Source organism: Wolffia australiana, chromosome 1, assembly GCF_029677425.1.
Source record: "Wolffia australiana isolate 7733 chromosome 1, ASM2967742v1".
NCBI classification, from domain to species: domain Eukaryota; kingdom Viridiplantae; phylum Streptophyta; class Magnoliopsida; order Alismatales; family Araceae; genus Wolffia; species Wolffia australiana.
In genome coordinates, this window is record NC_135835.1 from 14,915,387 (window position 1) to 14,938,601 (window position 23,215).

Consider the following 23,215-nt stretch of genomic DNA (forward strand, 5'->3'; position numbering starts at 1 on the left):
AAATTTTAATATAAATTGAACTTTATATGCACCCATCATCATTGTACAACTTAATTATGGATAAATCATCTTTCCATTTTTGTATCATACTATAGGACCATTTTCTACATTATTTTCTAATTCTTAGTACACTTATATCTACAATTTCAGCATCATTTATAAAAATACTTCTTTATTTCACAAAAATAACACCTAATTAAAATTGATATTTGAATAAATTCACAAAAATAGAACCATTTATGTTTCAGCATCTTATCCTCGTATAATTTGAGTGCATATAAATACTTTATATCCATTTTTGTTACCATCCAATACTCGATAGGACCAATACATATACTAATATTTGAATCATAATTTTTCAAATTTCATAAACGTTGTAGAGTATTCTAAACTATTTTCACTTTTAAGTTCTTTTATTATGAGCACCAGATGTCTCATTTGTCCAAATTAAAAATGTCGTTTTTTCCCTGATTTTAATCATTAAAAAAGTCATCTCCACTGTCATTGATGACAGGCAATCCTGTCACACCACCTGTCCATAGCCATCACCTCATTCTCCACAACTACTCCATTGTGTCGTCCATTGGGCATCCATCCTTCGTCGCGCCTCCGGCAACATGATGAAAGATGTGTCAGTTGACATTTGACAAACCCTACTCTCCATACATACTTGATTTATCCAAATTATTATTTATCCCGTCTAGACATTATGATATTTGATATTTATGAATGTCCATTTTTCCCATTTGAGTATAGACTACACAAAAAGCCAAAGTCATCTCCTAAAAATAATTCACAGCCAAAAAATCTATTAATTCTTCCCCATGTTTTGAGATCATACAATCAAAAGTTGGACCTCCAATTCTCTCAAGGATGGCTCCACAACAAAATGGTTAACACTCAAGTTAGACCTTTTCTTCATCTTCATCCTCGTGGACTTGGTAACATGAATCTTAATTTGAATTGACTTCTTGTCAAATTTATCTTCATTTATTGCTCGTGAACAGCCAAGTTGATGAATCATACCATTCATCTTCATCTCTCGCTCAGAAACTTGCGCCTTCTTCTGATTCATTTCTTTGATTCCATGGATTTGTACGCTTTACAAAGGCAAGTTTTTTCAGTATTAGAGTTTTGGTGGGAATACCCAAACAGGGGGAATGACACTCTTTTCTTATACTACTAAATAGACTTTCCCCCTTTCTGAGTCAGATTTCATGCCAAGACGTACCATAAAATTATTTTGATCTACATGCAAACTGAAAGAAACAATGAAGAAAACAGCAGTAACAAAGCAGAAACAAGGGAAAAGAAATTAATGTGAACTCTAAAACTGTTCACAACAACCCTCAAAGACAAGAAGGGCAATACACTTCATTTTTATACCCACTACACAATTTGATAGGAACTACCTTCCCCTGTGCTTTTACTTTACTTATCAACATCAAATACTTATCAAGCTGGAAACTAAGATTCGTAAATAAAACTGCAAAAGAAAAGTTATGCGTAAATATGAGTACAATAATACTTTCCTTGGCTTTTTCATGAGAAAAGAAAGCGCAAAGAAAAGAAAAACTCTCACTATCTTTGCCAATAAGAGACGTTCACTCCTCACTATTGCATGAGATATCGTAGGAAACGTTAGTCTGAGGTGTTTTAGTATTCCCATTAGATAGGGAACACCAAATGATGTGACTACAGAGGTATGACAGATGATGTGACGGTGAAGGATGACATTTTGAGACGGTGACGAATGATGTGACTTTACTAGTGATGGATGACATGTCAATAATTAGTCTCTGATGGGTGACGTGACAGGACGGATGACGGTGGTGACAGATCATTGAATGATGAAAGATAGAAAGATTGCAAGAAGAGAGAGAATGAAAAGAAAGAGAGACAGAGAGAGGAAAAGAGAAAGAGAGAGAGAAAGAGAAACCACTAGAGGGAGAGGGAGAGAGAGGGATCGAGACTCCTTTAAAAAAATACTCGTTCGTATCACCTTTCTTCATGTGTGATGGAGACACCGTCCAGTGACAGGACGAGGATGGGATGTGAGGACCTTTTGTAAAACCAATGGATGTGTGACGGGACAGGAGATACGAAGAACTATATCTCACAGTCCCGTTGAGGACGCGCCATTTCCTACAGCCAAATAGACCAAATGTTCTTCTGAAAATTACTTTTCCCTGCTAGTTCTTGAAGGATTCATTCTGATCATTAAACTAGAGAACAATCAAACATTAGCTGCCATAAAAAATGAAACTTCATCCAGAAATAATAAACCAGAGACATCTAACACAAGTAAATCTGCCAAAGAAATGATGGGATCTCGTAAACAACGTGCAACCATCAAAATCGCCCGTCATCACGAATTCAAAAACAGAACAGATAGATATAACGGTGATATTTTCAGCAGGAAAGAAGGCTTTCTTCTTAAACACCGTCGAGAATAGAAGATTACACCATTTACAAACAAACCAACCAAGAAAAACTAAGGATGACTCACCACTGTAAGCCTGTTGCAGCATTCAAAACGGCCGAAGCAGAAGGAATCCTCCACTTACAGGAAGGAGAAGAAGAAGAAGAAGAAGAATGTTTGAAGTACTGACCTCTACAGAGGGGGTTCAATAGTCCCGCTTTTAAGCCGCTCCATGCGAGCCTGAAGTCCAGACAAGGCCTTCTCATCCATGGGCAGGACTACAGGCAGTTCGCCATCGCTGCGACTGCCGACCTGTTGCCGTCCCGAAAACCCACTGCCGTTGACGTATAACAAGGGCCTGTTAAGATTTTCCATGCTCTCCGCCGCTGCCGCCTCTTGAATTGACCTCATTCTCTCTCTAATCGCGTCTAATGTCCCCGGAGTGACTGAACAATCAACCCAAACTTGTGTCAAGATTTATGGAGACAAAGTAAAGAAATGACTTAAAGATTTAGCATCAATCATGATGATCCTCTATGGGATGATGATGAAGATTCACCCTCTTCTGGTTTCTACGAGACGAATTATGGTCTGTGGATGATAATGGCGAATTATGGTCATCGTCCACCAGTCCCAATGACTATCAGGAACCAACTAATCCTCTTTTTATATCATAACAGCAGTAAAAAGCAAAAAACTTTTCTGTCTCGGTAGTCGAACCATGTGTTACTATTCCTAAATATGTAAATGAAGTATCTTCTTCATCAGTTCATCCGGTTATGACATCATATGAAGAAAATACCAAAAAAAGTACGCATAAGAAGGAGACTAACCGGGGGGGATGTTCCTATCGTTATGCTCTTCTCCTTGCTGAAGCTTCAAATGCGAGGAAACGGGTTCTTCGGACTCCACAGTGCTGTGGTTGTCTTCTCCATAGGTTTTTGAACTCTGGAATTTAGAGTGCCCCGGTGACAGGGGAGCAGCACTGGGGGGGACTGTTAGAGAGAGAGGAGGTGGGGTAGAGAGAGGCAGACTCGTCGGCGTTCTTCCCGCCGCAGAGTTTTTCTCCATCTGAATCATGTTATGTGAGAAAGCAACCTCTAATGAAAATTAAGAGAGAGAAATAGAGATAGAAAGTTTCAACTTACTTGAACAAGGCCTTCCCGAATGTACGTACGGAAGGCCTCACTGGCATTCTGGAGCTGCGAGAAAATATCAACCTGTACAGAAACAAGGAGAAGAGGATAGGCTGAGAACCAAGGCATAAAGTAAATAGTCGATTCTAGAAAATCTCTAACCTTGGGATATAGCTGGGTGATGCGATACAACTCATACAGACCAATCGAAGATGTCTGTTTGTCCCCTATTTTCTTGAATACTGCAGCAAGCTCTTGCTGAGAGAGAAAACGGCAAAATCCAGATGCTACGTGAGTAAATATTGTCCACATTGAATTTAGTTCTGCCACAAAGGGTAATGAATTCGTAGCTGGCATCCCTAAATTTTATCATCCATATGTCACTTCAACGACTGACAACAATGATGATGATGACAAATTCAACAGATGGATGACAATGATAATGATGATGACATTCCTTGGAGACAAGGACGATGATGGCATCATCATAACCAAATCCTGAATCTTAACTTGGAATGTATGGATGACGAAGATGGTGGCGTCCCTTGGAAACCGGATGATGACGACAATAAATCGTCATATATTGAAAGATGATGGTGAAATTGGCAACAATGACTCTTGGAAGCCGGATATAAAGATGAGAATGATAATTTTTCGTCCTCATCCACCATCATTATCCCCATCCACTGGTCATCACAGTCATTATTAGCCTCCTCATTCACCCATCATCCTTGACGCCAAACCCTAACAGCAGTGTCCAAATTAATTCGAACGAAAGGGTGCAAAAAAAAATTTACCTTCAGCTGTGCATCGGCAGAATGCGTATTTGGAGCTGGGCTATTCGAACCAGAATCACCCCAATGGCTCTGGCCCATCGACATAGACGGCGTCAGCATTTTGGCTGCAGCAAGTGTCTGCAGTTCGAGAAAATAGGATGAAGTCGTTGGGCACACAGCCATGGACCAATTAACTTGTTTTTGGAACAATATAAGAGAAAGCTTGCCTGAAGATTTAGGTCTATATATGCAAGAATAATGGGCTGCGGCTCTGTGTCTATCGGAACCATGGAGAGATGTCCTTTAATTGCTGTTCCACGGATCTTTACAAGTTCATGAAGAACAGTTTTCACCATTCTTAGTGGCTTATCATCGGCGCCAGCTCTGCATGAAATGTCATTCAGAAAATTATGATCCAGGGCAAGTAGACGAGAAAGCTAGGGTATACCCAAGAAAGCAAGGGTTCACCTTCTCCGGATCTCTTCCATGCCCAAATCTTGCAAATACACATGGATACTCTGAAGAATGCGATCAAGATCCACTTCGAAGATTGTACTTTGAAGGACCTAGAAATAATTTCATTGATAAAATAGCTGTCAGGGGCATCAGTGGCAAAGAACTGAAAATTAAACAAGAAAACGCACCTTTGTCAGTTTAATTAAGCATTTAACTACGAGCTCAGAGAACTTCTGATTACGAGTGGTGATATTTTCGTTGGAGGGAGGCGACGGCCATCTTGAAAGATCTAGTGGTCTCAGCCGACTAATCAGCACAACGAAGGAAGAAGTTCGCTCAGCGTTGTCCTGTATCAAGGAACAAAAATGAGTCAAGTGGTTTAAGTGCACAAAAAAGAAACAAGCGAGAAAAATAACAGAGATCTTTTTTCTTTTTAAGAAAACAAAAAAATAACAGAGATCTTAGTTTTCTCTCTAACCAGTATTTTAAGCATCAGGACGTTGAGGGCCTTCAAGAGTTGACTGCCATCATCCATCAAAGGGACCCTTTCATCAAGGAGCCACATAAGAAGTTCGGTAATTAGATTATCAAGGGTGCGCTCCCGTACGGCATGAGCAAGTCTCTTGATCTGGAAAGTCTGGACGACCCAACAGAAATTAAATAAAATCAAGATTTCACAAAAGTTAATTAAGCTTTATGAAAAGCTAAAAAGTAGCACCCCAGATTCGCTTACCTGCATGAGAGTGTTGAGAACATATTTGCAGGATCTGGACGACGCTCCAGCAAGGATAAATCCAAAGGTCTTTGGAACCTGCCAACCTTGAGATTATAACGATATGCTTCACACGCGTGGGAAATCGGAAAAAAAAAATTACCATATTCGCCAGGCATGATACAAGTTTATCTGCCTCTTTAAGGAGGTCATCCCATATGCTGTTATCTGGATCGGACACTGTTTGAGTAAGTTCGTGGCACACGACTTTCATGCCTTCAACCGACTGCAAGGAAACCAGAATAAATGGTTCAGGTGTTTTCTAGAAATTTAAAAAACGACGGATAGGAGTTCATTTTTTTGAGAAAAAATAATTCGACAGTAGAGCTACCTGTTCAGGAGAACCTGAGGAAATGAGGTCTAAGGCTTCGCGCCAATCCAAAGGTCCATTTACAGCAGCTAGTGATCTAGACATCAGAGGCTGGTCCGTTTCACGTTCACCAAAACCCACATCCCTTCCACTACAAATGTTTTGTAAAAATTTAAGGGGAAAACACAAACTTGAGCTAGAACAACATGAAGCCAAAATGAGAAATAGCTAACCTGGGCAAGGCGGATGGCATCACAGGACGTGGGAAAAGTTCTCCACTCTGCTCTGCTACATCTAATCTGAAAAATCAAAAAAATTATAGAAGTAAAAATTATTAGAAATGCATCAATACACAATAAAGAGCAACATAGCGGACCCGTTGTCACGAATAGAGCGCCTCAAGGCCACCCTAGCATCTCCAGGCTTTCCTTCCCTTCTCTTATCCATCTCCCGAGCCTGATTAGAATGGCAACAATAAATCATGCATTTCTTATAAAGCAAAAAAGAGAACTATTAACGAACTGGCTAGCACCAAAAATTAGAACATACCTTCCACTTAAATCTATCATCCATCATGCTTTTCTGGGCATCCGATAATTTTCCAACATATCTCCAGATATCATCGCCTAACAAGACCAACAATTAGTCACAATAAACCATTGTTTATGAATGTGTTAGATTCAAGCATAAAAAATAAAAAGTGTTTAATTCTAAAAGAAGTGAAAGATTTTGTTTTGAAAGAAATGAATGATAACTCGAGACCGATCTTGGGGGCCTGCAACGATGAAATCATGTGTTTTGAAAGACATGAACGTGAATGACGCCAGGTGACACAGTTACACTTAACATGACCCAGACACATGTTTGGTATTCATTCAAGAAAACGCAAATCATGACGAGTTATCATTTGTCGTTGGTGTGAAAAAAATGCTTCAATGATTAATCATCAGAACACAGTACAAACCAGTGTTTTTACAAACAGTGTTTCATTTTTTAAAATAAAAAAAACAGTGTTTAATGAGACCGGGAATGTACTGATCTTGACTGTAATGAACTAAAAAACGTATGAAGAAGAGATATACTAAGAAGAAACGCTTTTGGATTATTCATAAGAACACAGTGAAAAGGAATACATTTTTGAGCCAGCATTTTCTACTTTATGGGACCAATTGAGTACAAATCGAACTACAATGAGCTAAAAAAATGTACCAAGGATTTTGTAAGCCGTGGTCAATGCATTCAAAGCAGCTTTCCTAAGTTCTCCATCACGCTCTGCTGTTAAAGCAGCAACAAGTTGCAAAGACTTGAACTGGCCACTTATCTGACAGAAGGAATGGTGTCATATTAAATCTCTCTCTATCTGGCGTTTGGGAAGGATACCTAAATAATGTAGTTACCTCGGTTCCATGATGATCAATCAGAAAACCAACGAGTTCCACACTTTCAATTCGAGTGCGGTTATTTTTCGACTTCAGACCCTCCACGGCATAAGGGAATAATTTTGATGAGGGATAAACAAGAACAATCTGCTTCGTGAGTTCTCGGATTTTCTCTCTCAGCTTTTCAATGTTATGCCCAGACTGAAAGACCAAACATAAAATGAAAATCAGGCAACAAAAAGTAAATTAAACAGAGAAGGGGACGTAAGAATGAACTTATTGACAAAAAGAAACACACAAACAATGATAGAAAGCAGAAGAAAGCAATTTAGAATAGAAAACTAAGCCAGAACTGAACCTTCTCTATCAAGCACGGAAGAAATATGGCTGCTTCTGGTTCTGTGAGAGCATAGCCCTCACCTTTCAATACATGTAAGAGTTCTGGGAGAAACTCTAGCACCTGTACAATAATTAGTGGACTACCGTGAGAAAATTATGAGGAGAATACTACAAAAAGAATTAGAGGAAAATGACATTACCTTCAGCAAGCAGGTTGTATTTGATTCACAGAATCGTAAAACAGACCATCGCAAAATTATGTCAACAATCTCTATTACTTCCTTTGAGTTGGAAGGAAGTGCCTGTAATAAGGGTACAAGATATTACAGAAAGATAAAATCGAAGTAGGCTGATCAAAATCAGATAACACGGATATGGAGTGCTTTACCTTCTGCAAAATTTCAAGCCCGTCAATTTGTTTCTTGAAGTCTGCGCTTAGAAGCCGCCTATAAAGATCTTCCCTAAAATACTTCGCCATGTCATACTACGATGAATTCAAAGGTCACAACATTAGCCCACAGCCCAATAATTGTCGGATTAAAAGACTTGAACATGACATAGTTAAAATTGCATGATCAAAACCCAGAAAAGATATATGACCCTCAACTGTATCAACTTCACATAATTTCGACAAGAGAGTGATCTTAGGAGCATAAGACGTTCATGTAATTTTTTTTCAGAGAGACATGCGGCCAAATCCATGAGCTAATCGATTGGTCAAAAGATCTATTAATGCAAATGCAAAAGCCGAAAGAAATTCCTGACGCCCAGTACCATAAACGAAAATTCAATGAATGGATATTCCACAACACGATAACTTGGCAGCTGCAGAAACTGGCCGAGGAGTATGCCAAATTTGGAAAAGGGTAATCATAGTTACAAACGGAGATGAGGGATGGACAGATTAACGCCAACAACAAAAAAACCTCCTTCACATTGAAAGTACAACAGACCAAAGCACAATATGGTGGAGCAGACTACGACCCATTGCATGCCAGGTCAAGTGATTGAGGTCGTGTTATCCACTAAATATTTACCAAAGTGAATCAATTAACAAGGACAAGAGAACTTTCACAACGAAGTTGTAAGTGACATAGAAGACAAAGGAATAATCTATGATGAAATAATGCAGCTTTCTTGGCCCTCGAAATTTTTTATGACTCGCTCAATAGTTATGGACGATGTGTCAGAGATGGAATACGTGACACTGCGATTAAAAAAAATCTCCAACCTCAAGGTCTTGAATCTGCTCAGGCCTTGGTTCCTCAAATTTAAATCTACGAATAACCAGTCTTTCCCGATCTTCCTGTTGGTTTCATCCAACAAAAGTTGAGCGATAAACATGAGTTAGAAATGGTAATTCAAATCTGCAACGTAAACCCTATGTTCTTGATCACCTTGAATGAATCTTTTAAGTTGAATAACGCTTGAGACTGAAGGGCAATATCTTGAACAGATGTCACTGAATCAGACTTGGAAACCCTCGTTGGAATGGCCCTCTGACCAATTTGAGATATTTCAGCAAATAATATGCCATGAATACAAGACAAAAGAAAGATAGATGAGAATGTGTCACCCTGCTTCCAATTTTTGATCCACGTTCAAGGCCACCGACTGATCCCGCTTTACCAGTCTTTGTGTGGGCTTTAGAAGCCAAACCGCTAGACGATCTCACAGACTCTAATCCATCTGAAAGAATAAAAATGTAGCAATGATATCCCAAGGAACTCACAGTCATAATTGCATATTTCAAATAGAATTCACATCGGTTAATCATATTAACAAATAGGGGCAATACAATGGATGTATAATGATGAAAGAACCTTGGGAGAAGCCAGACAGTTTAAATCGTTCAACAACAAGAGATAAGCCTGGCCCACGTAAATCCTTAATATTCTTCGTCACCTGAATGCAAGTGATTCAGGAATCGTGTTAGGATTTCATTTCAGGCCTGCATGACAGTTCTGAATAAAAACACTGAGTTGAGACTAAACCATTTCTTGGCCGCAAATCCTCAACACCTCAGAAAATGCTACCTCGGCAGATTTTCTAACTTCTACAGATTTGTCCTTCATGCATGAAAACATAAGCGTCACAACCCAATTTTTGACTCAAAAAAATAATATAAGAAGGAAAGTCTGCAAAAAGTACAGCCAAAGAAGCAGCAGTAGGTTTCAACAGGTGCAACGCTTCAGATGGGTCAACTGGGCCCGAAAGATGCTTCGACAGCCAATCAAAAAGGTCTTTTCTTCCCTCCGCACTAAGCTTCCCCTCCACCAAGGAAGTTGTAATGTATGGAATCTAAAATTGCAGAAAAGTAAATGAGTCCATAAGGAGTCGAATAAGGGCTAACTTTGTACAAAACGCAAGGAAAAACCAACCATTCGATCAAGTTGAACAGCTGAAACCCATGAATCCAATGCGTTCAATGTGCATTCCCTCATCTGTTTCTTATTGTCGCTAAGACATTTTAAGATATCAGATTGGATTCCCTGGCAGAAATGTTGTCAGAATGCTCCAGAACTAGGTTCCCCACCACGCAAGGAAATGCACGAGCAGAAATATTACCTTGCTGGCTTTCTCAACAGCCATTCCCATGGCAGACGCTACACAACCAAGTGTAGTCAACGTTGCCATCACTAGATTCTTGTTGCTATCATACAGGCGAGCTCTGAGGGCCGAAAACAACTCAGCTGTAAGAAACCAAAGACCATTCAATAAGAGTTCATATTGATACCAAGAGGAATGATAAGGCCCTATATCATAATTAAATCTCCTACTGGTCCCATTAGGTTGAATGCGTTTGTTGGCATCTTCCAAAATTTTGTTAACAGACTCAATTGACTCCAAGCGAACCTGCGTAAGCCCGGATTTCACTTCAGATTATGTCACCTTGAATTTCACTAGGGAACTTCTTGTGTAATTACCTTCCAGTCAGAGCTACCCAGGTTCTTTATGAGAGTCGGTGTTATCTTTCCACTGATGTCCTCGCGAGGCAGGCCATCAAGCCCCCCAGCTGTTGATGGTGATACAGAATCAGATCCTTTGACTGTCTTCTTTGGCGGTGCAGCAGCTCCCTGTCAAGAAAAAGATCAAAATGTAACTAAAACTATGAAAGTTATTGTCATAACTCCATAATGATTTTATTTAAAAGGCTTTACCTCGTATGGGTTTTTTTCATACTCCGCATCCAACGTACTAAGAAGCGCAGGCTTTACATCAGACAAGAAGTTCTTAATATCTGCAATATTAGCCGTTAAGAATATTAAACAATGAGGCAGGTGGATGATAATATTTGTCCAGCCACTGATTGTAAGCTATGTCATCCGCGAGGTCCTATAAAACTATCCAAATACCTGGACCAACAAACTTGTGCAATAGACCAATGAGCTTGATTGTGGAATTTCTTGAGGCTGCTGCACTTGATTGAAGTCCCGTCTCCTTGCAGAAGTCAATCAAATCCTGGAAAGATTTTTTTTTTTTTGAACTATAAAGTTATTGCTCATACATGAGCGAAGTGGGTAAGATGCAGTGTTGGAAATGATAAATGCACCTTTAACTTCACATGAGAAATGCCAAAATCTTCAACTGCAGATACCATCCATAGAATTCCCTCACTGAGGACTTTGGGATTTTTATGTTCTTTCATAATTTTATACATCTGGAAAATAAACGGTCAGCATTGGAAAGCTGAAAGGTAACAGCCACTGAGCTCGAAGTCAACATGAAAGTGCGAGGTCGACATAAAAAGACCCATCACTTACCCGCTCAAAAACAAAACCAGGACCAACTGCTTCAGAGAATGATGTAAGGCATTTCATTGCTTGGTTCCGTGTTTTGATGTCAGCAACTCGTTCACTTATGCCTGAGGGTAAATAAAAAGTGTAGAGTAAAATTCTTAAATTCAATTAGACCCTCACTTTGTTCTAATAATTGCCAAATAGACCGGTTTACCTAGAAGGCAAAGAACAACACATCGTTTGGGAAATCTCTTGACGGCGGAGGCAATGTATGTAATAACTTCAATCATTTGTTGTTGGACCTGAACGTTTTTCTCAGCCCACCCAGGGATGGCACAGACAAGACGAATCAAGAGCTCAGCTGATTGGTCAATTTCACCAAGGGCTTCAATGGACTGCTTAAGCAAACCCATGGCTGCAAAAATACAAAACTTACGGTCAGAGAATAGAGGAACATTTCAGGTATAAATTTCTCAAAGCCAAGCTGTGGCAAGGAAAAATAATAAGAGAGAACACAGAGAGAACATTAAATTCCTGCACCTTCAAGCCGTTCTTTCCAGACTCCGCTCTTCAATAGGGAGATTGTCTCTGGTGGTATAATGGATCCAACTCTACTTTCAATTTCTTCAAGACTCATTTCTGAAGGCTGAAATGAAACAAAGAAGTTTAGTTAATTAGGTGGATGTCAGGTAAACAAAGTAATATGACAGGTTGTTCCATATCAAGTAGAACTGAATCTACCTCAACATCTTCAAATTCAGCGGATGGCGCCTTTGACTGCCCTGCTCCTTCAGTTTTTTTCGTTGGATTTGTCTTAGCAGCGCCACTCTTTTTGTTATTTAACTAAAGAGACAAGAAACCACGAACAGTTATGGAGTCTATCATAGAACTTCACGTGAAAAATATTATGGGACTCACAACAATCTGAGCAGGCTTCTTTCCGCTAAGCATACTTGCTGCAGATTTTCTGCTAAGAGAGGCCATAGTTGCCTATTGATAGAAAGAATTATGTTACGTCAAAAAGTACAGTAATTAAAAAAGCGAAATCACAAAAAACCAGGTAATCAAAACTGAAGAACATCGTAAATTTTATTTTGAAAGACTGAAATACATCAAATGGCTGATCTCAAACTATGAAATCGTAAAAATCCATGATCATGATGCTGACTACTGAAATTTGGAGAATCTCTACATGATAACATTTCTGTCCCTTGAAAATTAATAACAGAATAACTAAAAAGTGCGAGACATGCACAGAAAGCAAGTCACTAGATGCATGTGGTCGGAGTCTGAGCTACAAAGAAACATCAACATTTTTCTGAAACAGAAAAAACTCAACCCTAATCATGAGAGGGAGAAGGGAAGCCTACCTCATTTGAGGCTACGGGACCACCAGTTTTTGTAGATAAAACTATAAGACAGATAGAACAAACATCAGGACAAACTATGTACATACCTTCAAAGAAATTTATAAAGAAAATGACTAGAATTCATATTATACCAGCTTGACCTCCCCCAGAGGTCCCCATCATTTCTGATAACTTCTTTTTCCTGACGTCATCAAGCTTCTCCAAAGATCTTTCCAACGGTTTCATACCAACCACCTGAAAACGAAGAGCCATCATGAGTGCCTCTTTTGGCTTAACAGAGAAAAGAGGAAAGAGTCTGAGAAGGTGAGACCGCTGCAATAGCCGCCAAAGCTGCAAACGCTGCATCTCTGACCTCCGGGGCCCCATCATTTAGACACTGGAAATGCAGAATAAATACAAGATGCACAAGGGAGTTGCAAAATTTCTTCCAAACCAATCTAAATGTAAAGAGAATCAGGGCCTACAGAAATAAAGACCATGAATGATAAAGGTTTGCTCTGACCTCCATGCAGATAGGAACATACTCCTTGTAAAACTTAAGAACTCCAGCTTTGTTACTTGACTCGATACAAAATGTCACCCAATTTAAAGACAAGGATCGCACAAGCGGAACTTTGTTTTTCACGGCAACTTTAATATCTGCATGGATAAATTTGTAGAATCGGAGATTGAGTGTAAAGTCTCTATCAGCGAAGTATGAGATCATAAAATGTGACAATAAATATATTTCAAAAAAAAATGTGACAATAAAATGTTGTTACAGCATGTCAGAAACCTCATTTCAGTTCAAAAGTAAATGCCGAAGAAAATGTAAGCCGACATACGAGCCTTAACAGCTGCTATGCCAACATGAACCCAAACTCAAAAACACAGCCAATAACAATCCTTTGACTAACAGCAAGGTAGGCACTAAATTATGTAATGCATCCCATAAAATCACTTAAATCTGAGAAAACCCAACGGAAAGAGAAACACTTTTTTCCTTGACCTTCCTCATTTATTACCAATTATAAACCCCTAAACTCTCAGCCCTCGGATAGAATACAGATAGGGCACATGTCCATAAAGGAGGCTGTCAGAAATAACCAAGAACAGTGATGAGCAGACTCCTCCAGTGCCACCAACCAATAAGAGCGAGTTAAGGTGCAGGAAAGAACTTATTAATTTTTAATTAAGATTCTCCAGTTTAAATACTGGCTCTAACCAAGTGGTGAACTTAAAACCAAATTCATATATTCTCTCACGTGGAGAATTCGTGACAACTCACGAGAGCCACCAACAGGGAAACAGAATAGAAAAACAGGATAGTGAGCCACTTATGGCTTACTTACTAAATTAATAACGGACTAAAACTAAAATAATCTGACATAGGGTGACAGATAGGGTTGCCAGTAGTTCCAGGAGACCAACAGGATAGTCTTAACTTATTCCCCAACAATTTTTCTAATAGTCTACCTTTTCCAATGAATGTTGGCTTTCAAATCCCTGATGTTGTTTCCAACATCAAATCGCTCAATCAGTGATGAGCAAATGGGGATAAAGCTGCTAGTTTGGATCCCATCTTATAGGAGACACTATTGAGGAAATAAATTCAAGGAAATGAGCAAGGTGATACACATCCAATTATATGTGCTATGTTTTGTCACGACCTGGTCAGGATTGGTTGGTCAGCCCAACCTCAAGTCGACTCTACCCCCCATCTGCCATCTTGGCCAGGTTGTGAAGTCAACCACAAGTTGGTTTGGACAACTGGACAGCCTAACCCTTATACTGGCACATCGAACCCCTGACTACCAATCCCAGAGGATCAATACCCAAAAGGTCCTAATAAATACAAATTATACGAAAACGTTGAAATTACCAAAAAGGAATAGAGAAATCCCATGGTCTTAGAAAACCTGGCCCTAAAAATAATTTGATAAAAGTATAAAGTCCATTCTCTGCTCAACTAGGAGATGGCTCCCTATTTTGCTTTTGGAAGGACCAGTGGTCTTTGGATGGCCCTTTGAGAGAGACATTCCCGCCGCTCTATGCACTGGCCAGATGCCCCAATGCCACAGTGGGGGAATGTTGGGACAGCACAAGGAATCTGAGGGTAGATGGTACCCTGTCTGACCAGAGGGTGGCGAATTTCTTGGGCATGCAACAACCCTTGATTCAGTGCCGCCCAAGCCAGGGAGAACAAGACGGATGGGTTTGGATAGGCGCTCCTTTTTTCTGTTCGGAAGGTCTACACGAGGATCTGCCAGGGAAATCAAGACCAATCAACCATCCAGGTATGTCCTAAAGTTTCCATTAGAGGCAAAGATCTTTGGATGGCTCTAACTGCGCAAGAGACTGGTAATATTCACCTAAAACAGATATCAAAAAAGGTTTTATGATATTACCATCAAAAACGATTTCATCAAATAAAAATTTAAGGATCAAAACACGAAAAGGCTACAAAAGTATTTTTAGAGTTGTGATAAGGACTCATCACAGAAGACCTGATCGACAAGGCTCAGTCAACAGCTGAGCCTTAGGTGAGAAAATAACCAATTCATGAAAATCCTGGAGTTATGATACCCCCTTGTAAGCCCATTACAGACAACTTTTCATGAAAGATATTTTGCGGTTTCTTTACATGAGCTGTATCTGCTTATCGTGAGGGCAAGAACTCCCAATTCAGAATTTCTTGAGGCCTAGATCATTCTAATTTCTCTTCTTCTTCTTCTATCTTCGTTCCTCCTATCTTCCTCATCTTTTCTTGATTTTCGGTAGATCTCCAATGGGATTGTAAAAAAAAACACAAGCCAAATGGTGACCCAACAAAGCAGAAAAATGGTGACCCGACGGTTGGGATACTCTGGACACAGCATAAGAGATCACAGAAACTAATGAGATAAAATGCTGCCAGATGCCTAGACCAGACATGGAGAAATATCTCTCAAAACTCGAAGAAAAAAAAAATAGGGATCTATGATGTAGAGCTTGAAGATATTACATGGCACTAACCCAAATAAGAAAACTAGTTTAAAAGAAGAAAGATAATTGAAAGGCTCAATAGCCTAAAGAATATCGGGGATAAAACAAGGGTTGATTTCCATACCTTCAATAACATCTGCAAGCGTGAAACAACCAGCTTTATGCATGGCTTGAAGAGTTTGCGTTAGAGCTTCGGACAAAACTTGCTTCTTTTCTTTAAGCTTTTCCTGTAGAAATAAAGGACCCCAACGGTCAACATAAGCAGTGCAAACATAAGCAGTAGCTTCTCCAGGAAGATACTTGGAGAAAAACATGGGGAACATACCCGCACATTGACAAGAACTTTTGTGGAGAATCAAAAAAGATCTCAACGAAAAATGTGTATGCTACGACACCAGTACCAGTTTCAGTAATAGGAAATCATGAATAGGAGAGTAATTTACGCACAAGCAATGTGGGCAACAGAAAACGTGCGCTCCCCGAAAAGTGATTCCTTAACCCTCTGGCTAAATTTCCGACTGCTAGGACAGCTTCTGCAGAAACAGCTATGTTGATGTCTGTTACAAGCTGCCATAGCGGATAAAGATTCAGTGGAGGTTTCACGTAAAGATAAATACATAAAATATAGGAGACTCCAACATGCACAGAAAACCAACAAAATGACAAAAGCATTTTATAATGAAAAACGAAAATTCCTTCCAAAAAATCCGATGAAAAAAGAAAATAATAATACACTGCCCTCATGTATACATGTCAGGTAAAACATGACCAGAAAAGGCTTACCTTTTTCAAGGTTCGAGCAACCTCAGAAAAATCCCCAGCTGCAATCTTTTTTGTTGCAGCAAGCTTGGTAAGTTCCGCCACAGCATCCCTCCTCTCCGACCATTTTGTGGCTTTCTGAAGTAAGAAGAGATGTGAGAAGATGATGGCCGCAAAGTTAACTATATTTGAGAAGCAAAGGAGACTAACCACTCCGTCCCAAAATCCAGACTTCTCAAGAGGACCCAATATATCAACAGGGTCAACAAGGTCATATTCATCTACTACAGTCTCTGCATACTCACATAGCACAAAATTAGAAATCCTGATCCTTTTGCAGATAATTTTACCCATAGGAAAATGTAAGATGTCAGCTCTTTAAACATTCAACCTTCCGCAACAGATTCTTCAGATGGACCTGCAACAGATGTTTCAGCGATTGTTTCTTCCTCTATCTCTTTATCTTGCTCCGATCTAGAAAAAGCACCAACCAGAAATGCTATTAAATATTTTAAATATGACGCGGAATAATGTGGAACATACGAGCATTGCATTGTTTGAAATCAACAAGAACAACATTATCTCAATAACATGCAAAACAAGAATTAAAACTGCCTTAACAAAAAAGGCTCCAAAGATAAATTGATGACTAGATCCATGATTAGGATCCCTGAATACATCCTTCACGTGATGACCAGGCTATATTCCGAACTCCATATACTAGTATCAGCACATTACTGTACCGGACCCATTAGAACTCCCATGTGATCACAGTTCCAAATTTCAAAAAAAATTATTCCGAACCCCATCGCAGATTTTCCATCTCAAGAAAACCCGCGTCATATCTTTGAAGCCTAGTGACATTAAGGTAGTTTCACAACAATCTAAGCATTTGTGGGAAAAGAACTCCCACAAATAGAAACGACGAGAAGGAAGTTCCCTAATTTACATTTTAAATATGAAATTCAGCAAATAACTAAGACAAAACAATGTAAAGAAAAAGACTGGAGCACGAGAGGGGATAATCCGACAACAAGAAGCCTTGGAAGGCTCACCTTATTTTACGGGTAGGTTTTGCAATACCCGTAACATTTGAAAGCTCAGCTTCGAGCTCTTTTTTCTTCACACATTTTCCAAAAGGGGCAAGTTAGTTTCAAGAAAAAGATACAAATGATAGTTATTTAAAATTAATTCTCACCATCGTATCACGCATTTTATCAAAAAGGATGGATTTCACAGCATCTTTACCAATCCAACGACAGAGTTCAAGAGTTAGCCCCTTGGAAGATGCACGAACGTTCTGATCTTGGTGATCAAAAAGTTCAGGAAGCATTTTCAATATCTTCTTCGGAGGGACAACTTTAGAACCGAAGTCACTACAGATTCACGCACGAAGACAACATGTCAGAAGCAGAAAGAGAAAGAAAAAACAATCTACTACGAGCTATACTCAACATTTTGAATACCTAAGTGCCTGGAACATGACATCAATGGCAGGTACCACAGCCTTAGCTACCTTATTCTTTATCGCTTTCTCCATCGTTTCCTAGAGAAAAGAATATATATAGTTGAGGAGAATATAATTTATCCTCAATTGAATGCAGCTAGCTTATAGTCTCAAAATAAAAGATCGACTTTTCAGGGCAATCAAAGAATACAGAGACCGCATTATGAATCAGAAACTGTCCATCGTTCAACTGAAAGATCAGCGAGGCCCTTACCAGAAACGCATCTACTGCCTCTAGTTCTACCCAAAGAAGGAATACGGCTTGTGCCTTCTCCACAGTCTTCGGACGACCAGTAAGACATTTGGCGATAATGGCATCGCAAACTTCCTTCGCAAATCTGTGGAGAGATCAAAGAAACACGGATGGTTTATCTATCACCAAGTAGAGATGAATATTATATGATAGTGGCGGGGAATTCGTTGGCCCTAAATCGAGGTATTCAGGAAGAAAAGGTTGTATTCACGAAATTTGTGAAAGGAAAAAAATATCAAAGGACGTAGTATAGAACAAAAATTACCTCGCAGCATCTGAATCTGCAGCTCGTAAGAATGCAATAAGAGCGTCGAGGGCTTTTTCCTGAACTGGAGCATTGGAATCCGCGACTGTCTTTTTGAACAAGGGCCCTGTCCCATTAAAAAAAACATCAAGCACAAAACATGAATAAGGTAGCTAAGGCTGCGGTTCCTACCACTTGAATGAGGTAGAAATTCAGAAAAAAGCACATGATCATGCAAAGCCCTAGGCCGAAACAAAACCTAAAACAGGAAGGGAATTTCTTCTTCCCCCGGACATTTCCTAGCACAAAACGCGAGCTAAAATCACGATTTACCAAAATGCAACCGGAAAACTCATCCTCCACGTCAGAACTATATTCTTCCGGCAACATCAAATCCAACAAATCCACAAACACATAAATCTCGACAAAAACCAGCGTAATATCAGTGAGATCACGCCACGGAAGCCTCAGGCGCGCTGCTGAGCGCATTAAAAAACAAAAAAAAGCGACAACAATACCAAGATCTCTAAGGCGGGGATCCTTGGGATCTGTGATCGAATCGCAGAGCGCGGCGAGGTCAATGTTAGCATCATTTCGGACTTTCCAGTTCTTGTGGAGCAATCGCTCGTCCCAGGGCAGCTTCTTCGCCTCCTTTAACAGCTTCTCATCCTCCGTCGACATTTGAACACCTCCAGAACCAGAGGGAGGAGAGACTGCTGATGAAATACGATTTGGGAAGGGGGCTTGCACGTGCGAAAGCTCTGGGTCCCACCTCCCGTGGTCACGTGCGAACGAACACGAGGGGGACGTGGCGTTAAAACCTTTTCTTTTCAAATTTTCCCCGGGTGGGATGCGCCAACGGTCCGACCGTTATCGTGGTCCATTACGGGGCCGTCGCGGCGTCGGGCGTTGCTGCCGGCCAGGAACCGGATAACGAACCCTTCCCAAAGGACTAGCGGAAATCTTCCGGGCTCGGTTACAGTGTATATATACTGTTTCCGTGACAGCGAGGCTTTACAAGTTCGAAGCGTCGGTCGATATTCACCCTGCGGACTGAAGAACTTTCGTTGATTTCTTCGATTTCGTCGATCGCGAGTAGAGACAAATCTGGAAGATGATCGAACTGGCTGAGGGATCGCGATGAGGTACGAAATAATTACCTCAGATTTTTCATTCTAGGCTGAGATCTAGTCGCTTACCGTCGTAAATTATCGTCGGTAAACTCTAGATTGGCTATCGTCCGATGCCGACTTTTAGCGGAACGGTGTTTGTTGACGATCTGGATGAATCGAGTGGAAGGCGTGTATTTGAACGGGAGGAGGTAAAAATAATTATCTCAAACTCAATCAGTTTGACATATTATACATACACATGATCAAGGCGATGGGAAGGGATCCGCGAAAACTAGGGACTCGGCTGGAGAGAGGGAAAGAGAGATCAAGGTTTCCACGGGGCTGGCGGCGGAGGAGGAGTTGGAAACATTGGCGTGATGGCGGAGAAGATGGTGTTCTGGTCGATTCCGTCGGCCTCTCCCGACAAGGAGATAAGCGCGGCGACCAGGCCGGCGTTTCCGGCTAAGGTTGGTTCAGTGTAGTTGTAGTTCGATCTCACGTCTTTGAATCCATCGTGCTTGTCTGGTCCCGCCACCATAGCCCCGATGATCGTGTTGGGATTTGCCTTTGGGGTGTCCCTCCACTTCCACCCCCCTTTGCAGCCGTATTTGACCCCGTTCTTCGGGATCGACGCGCCTCTGTGATGAACATGCTTGGGGTAGCGGGGGCCGTATCCAACCACATAGCTCATTTTCTCTGGATTTTTCCCCAGTATATAGTCGATCTGGAACAGAAACAAGGAATTTTCAGGGATTGGATTCTCTGATTTTGAATTGAAATTCATGGTATTGAGCCTTTTCGGGCAAGAACATCACCTGAGTCTTGGCAAAGTCTCGAAGAACGCTGGTGGGGTAGAAATCTGGGCCGCAGTACCAGCCGGGTATGTCCGAAGCGTCCAGATAATCACTGAACACAGATGCCAGAAAAGCAGCGTTGACCACATACTGAAGGGGCTGCGGCCTTCCATGGTTCAGCTGGATTAGACCTCCTGCGAGAAAACAAGGTTCAGCGGAATTTTCCTGTAACAAAGTCAATTCGTCTAAATTATCATAGTATGACGTCAATTCATATGTTAAGAAGTCAATTCATCTGAATCTGCATGTCAAGAAGTTAATTCATCTGAATCTTCTTGTTTTTCTCAGAAAACCTGAAAATTCATGTTATAAAGGCAATTCATCTGAATCTTCATGTTACGAAGTCAATTCATCTGAATATTCATGTTAAAAAGTTTATTCATCTGAATATTCACGTTACAAAGTCTATTCATCTGAATATTCATGTTACGAAGTCAATTCATCTGAATATTCATGTTAAGAAGTCGATTCATCGGAATATTGATGTTAAGTCAATTTATCTGAATCTTCATGTACCGAAGAATCTCACCTTTGGTCCTGTTGAAGGAGGAATACATAGGAAGATAGGAGCACATGACAAGGCCGGTCTGGTTGTGGAAAGTCTTGAGGATCTCCTCATAAGGGTACCCTGGGCTCAGGAACAACCTCAGCCTGCTCAAGAGAACCTGCAATCAAGAATAGGATGAGAAAAACGCTCTACAAGCTCCATCTCCAAAATCAAACAGAACATCAAAGAAAAAACTGATGATTCCACTGAACCTGAGCCCCGGCAAGCTTGTTGTCCCAGCTCAGCACGCCGTAGTCCGGCCCGCCCCAGAACGCCCCGGCGTGCTTCGCGAGCGTCGGATGCGTAGCCAGGGAAAGATAAGACGAGTTGCCGGTGGCGAAGTACATCCAGGCGCCGCCCCACACGTACTCGTCCCAGAAGCTGGACGAGTTGTAGAAGATGGACGCCTCGCTCCCACGCGGGCTGTAGATGCCATGCTGCTTCCTGGCAAACTTCCAGAGCGTGTCGGCGCCATGAACAAGCTTCTTCGAGTAAGTCTCGCTGTCCTTGAAGACGATGGAGGCCGACGCGAGGGCCGCCGCCATCTCGGAGGCGAGATCGGCGCAGCTGCTGCACTCGAAAACGGGGCGTGGGTAATCGATATCCTCTGGCCTCACCCAACAGTAGTGATCATTCGGGGACCCATCGCCATCCGCCGTGTTCCCAGACCCAACCTGGAGAAGCCCAAGACAATAATTCAGTCAGAAAATTCAAGAGCAAGCATCACAAGACAGCTGCGTGAGTTCAGGAAAACTTTGGTTTATTTCCCTGATTTGGTCCAAACATTCAAGAGGAAGTAGCACTAATTTAATCCAAACATTGATCAAGAGGAAGCATCAAAAGACAGTTGGATAAAAACCACATGGGATCCAAATCTTATCTCCCTGATTTGGCCCAAACATTCAAGATGAAGTACCACTAATTTAACTCAAACATTGATCAAGAGGAAGCATCAGAAGATATCTGGATGAAAACCACATGGGATCTAAATCATCAATTCAGAAAAAGCTTGGCTTATCTCCCAGACTTGGTCCAAAAACATCCAACAGGAGGTACCACTAATTTAACCCAAACAATGATCAAGAGGAAGCATCACAAGACAGCTGGATAAAAACCACATGGGATCCAAATCATCAATTCAGAAAAAGCTTGGTTTATCTCCCTGATTTGGCACAAAATTCAAGATGAAGTACCACTAATTTAACCCAAACATTGACCAAGAGGAAGCATCACAAGACAACCGCATGAAAGCCACATGGGATCCAAATCACCAGTTCACAAAAAGCTAGGCCTATCTCCCAGACTTGGCCCAAACACTGATCAAGAGGGATCATCAATATAAAAAGGCAAAACAGAAAACTTTCCCCATTTCCCAGATGCAGATCGCAACTTGCGAGTAAGAAAATAATAAACATCAAAAAAAGAAAAAAAAAAAGGATTACCTGAGAGGCGACGCGGTCGATGATGTCAGCGGAGGAGTTGAAGGTCTTGAGAATGTAGTCCGCGCCCCACTTGATGATCTCCTTAACGTGGTCCAGCTCCCCGACGGCTTCATACTTGGCGCTGTACTCGATAACGCTCCAGCTGAGCATCGTCATGGCGAAGGACATGGGGAAGTTGAACTTGATAGCGTCGCCCGCGTCGTAGAAGCCGCCGACCAAGTTCCTATGAAAGCCCACGTCAGAGACCCCGTCCTTCATCCCGGAGTTGCCCCGCCAGGACACGTTATTATGCTTCGGAATCGGCCCCGCTGCAGCAAAATTAAAAAAAAAAATTAAAAATTAAGTAAAATGGGGGGCGTTGGAGAGAACGGACATCGCTGGGCGTTGAAGAACATCAAGGCCTTGTGGAGAGCCACGGTGTAGTTGTCGGGCGGGGGGCGGTGCGGGCGGTGGCGCGGCACGGTCTTGACGATGAGCGTGATGAGGCCGGCGAGGAGGCCGCAGGCGAGGAGAAGGCCGACGGTCCATAGGAAGATCTTGCGGCTCACGATAAGGCAGCCGAGGTCGACGTACTTCTTCTTCTTCTTGGCCTTGTCGCCGGGGCCGGCGAGGAGCCAGCTCTGCTGCGTCTCGTTGAGCTGCCGGGACAGCGCCGCGCGATCCAGATCCATGTTCCGGCTCCGGTCGTCGTCCGTCGCCGAGTCCGCGTGGATCTCCAGCGAGCCCCCCCACGGATCTCGGCCGTACATGCTCATCTCGGATCCGATCCGACGGCGGAGGGCGGCGCCGCTGGGGTCTTCTTCTTCAGAGAGGGGGGGAGTGGGAGGAGATGG

At 41.5% G+C, this 23,215-nt stretch overlaps 2 protein-coding genes and 1 long non-coding RNA gene across 5 annotated transcripts; 1 reads left to right on the forward strand and 2 right to left on the reverse strand.

Annotated features, from left to right (window-relative positions):
• Window positions 1-776: 776 nt before the first annotated feature.
• Window positions 777-19,132, reverse strand: MOR1 (ARM repeat superfamily protein). Of its 3 annotated transcripts, none has more exons than XM_078581315.1 (54): window positions 18,946-19,132; window positions 18,449-18,554; window positions 18,145-18,268; window positions 17,890-17,969; window positions 17,622-17,799; window positions 17,479-17,543; window positions 16,815-16,897; window positions 16,634-16,716; window positions 16,448-16,561; window positions 16,112-16,231; window positions 15,789-15,891; window positions 13,203-13,339; window positions 13,011-13,076; window positions 12,832-12,934; window positions 12,701-12,741; window positions 12,249-12,320; window positions 12,072-12,173; window positions 11,871-11,976; window positions 11,545-11,745; window positions 11,355-11,455; window positions 11,144-11,251; window positions 10,947-11,052; window positions 10,752-10,831; window positions 10,518-10,667; window positions 10,371-10,446; window positions 10,159-10,283; window positions 9,972-10,082; window positions 9,742-9,891; window positions 9,585-9,659; window positions 9,414-9,495; window positions 9,167-9,279; window positions 8,988-9,089; window positions 8,822-8,896; window positions 7,979-8,074; window positions 7,791-7,892; window positions 7,610-7,711; window positions 7,270-7,452; window positions 7,082-7,193; window positions 6,422-6,498; window positions 6,249-6,328; window positions 6,106-6,171; window positions 5,894-6,023; window positions 5,666-5,788; window positions 5,524-5,601; window positions 5,269-5,427; window positions 4,979-5,137; window positions 4,803-4,900; window positions 4,562-4,718; window positions 4,356-4,472; window positions 3,721-3,816; window positions 3,571-3,642; window positions 3,256-3,493; window positions 2,613-2,868; window positions 777-1,100 (listed from the first exon to the last, which is right to left on the reverse strand). In XM_078581315.1, the coding sequence occupies exons 1-53, from the start codon at window positions 19,106-19,108 to the stop codon at window positions 2,615-2,617; spliced, it is 6,000 nt and encodes a 1,999-aa protein (XP_078437441.1). In that variant the 5' UTR covers window positions 19,109-19,132; the 3' UTR covers window positions 777-1,100; window positions 2,613-2,614. The 3 variants fall into 3 exon arrangements, with proteins under 3 accessions (XP_078437441.1, XP_078437432.1, XP_078437424.1); XM_078581306.1 differs by lacking the exon at window positions 777-1,100 and adding an exon at window positions 1,453-2,145; XM_078581298.1 differs by lacking the exon at window positions 777-1,100 and having other exon boundaries at window positions 2,410-2,868; window positions 18,946-19,131.
• Window positions 19,133-19,447: 315 nt separating this feature from the next.
• On the forward strand, window positions 19,448-20,029 carry LOC144708038 (uncharacterized). The gene is made up of 2 exons (XR_013582625.1): window positions 19,448-19,572; window positions 19,656-20,029. It is a non-coding gene; the product is annotated as an uncharacterized LOC144708038 (long non-coding RNA).
• Window positions 19,734-23,215, reverse strand: LOC144708028 (endoglucanase 9-like). The gene is made up of 6 exons (XM_078581324.1): window positions 22,756-23,215; window positions 22,383-22,690; window positions 21,153-21,614; window positions 20,923-21,058; window positions 20,355-20,527; window positions 19,734-20,263 (listed from the first exon to the last, which is right to left on the reverse strand). The coding sequence occupies exons 1-6, from the start codon at window positions 23,135-23,137 to the stop codon at window positions 19,865-19,867; spliced, it is 1,860 nt and encodes a 619-aa protein (XP_078437450.1). The 5' UTR covers window positions 23,138-23,215; the 3' UTR covers window positions 19,734-19,864.

Bases quoted from the DNA above. Each gene is read 5' to 3' on its own strand.
- LOC144708028 (XM_078581324.1), bottom strand. From the start codon at position 23,137: ATGAGCATGTACGGCCGAGATCCGTGGGGGGGCTCGCTGGAGATCCAC. The intron at 22,691-22,755 runs GTCCGTTCTCTC...ATTTTGCTGCAG, and splicing joins GTTCTTCAACGCCCAGCGAT to CGGGGCCGATTCCGAAGCAT. The intron at 21,059-21,152 runs GTTCAGTGGAAT...TCTTGATTGCAG, and splicing joins ACAAGCTTGCCGGGGCTCAG to GTTCTCTTGAGCAGGCTGAG.
- MOR1 (XM_078581315.1), bottom strand. From the start codon at position 19,108: ATGTCGACGGAGGATGAGAAGCTGTTAAAGGAGGCGAAGAAGCTGCCC. The intron at 9,496-9,584 runs GTTTAGTCTCAA...ACTTGCATTCAG, and splicing joins GGATTTGCGGCCAAGAAATG to GTGACGAAGAATATTAAGGA. The intron at 8,897-8,987 runs GTGATCAAGAAC...TGAAACCAACAG, and splicing joins ACTTAAAAGATTCATTCAAG to GAAGATCGGGAAAGACTGGT.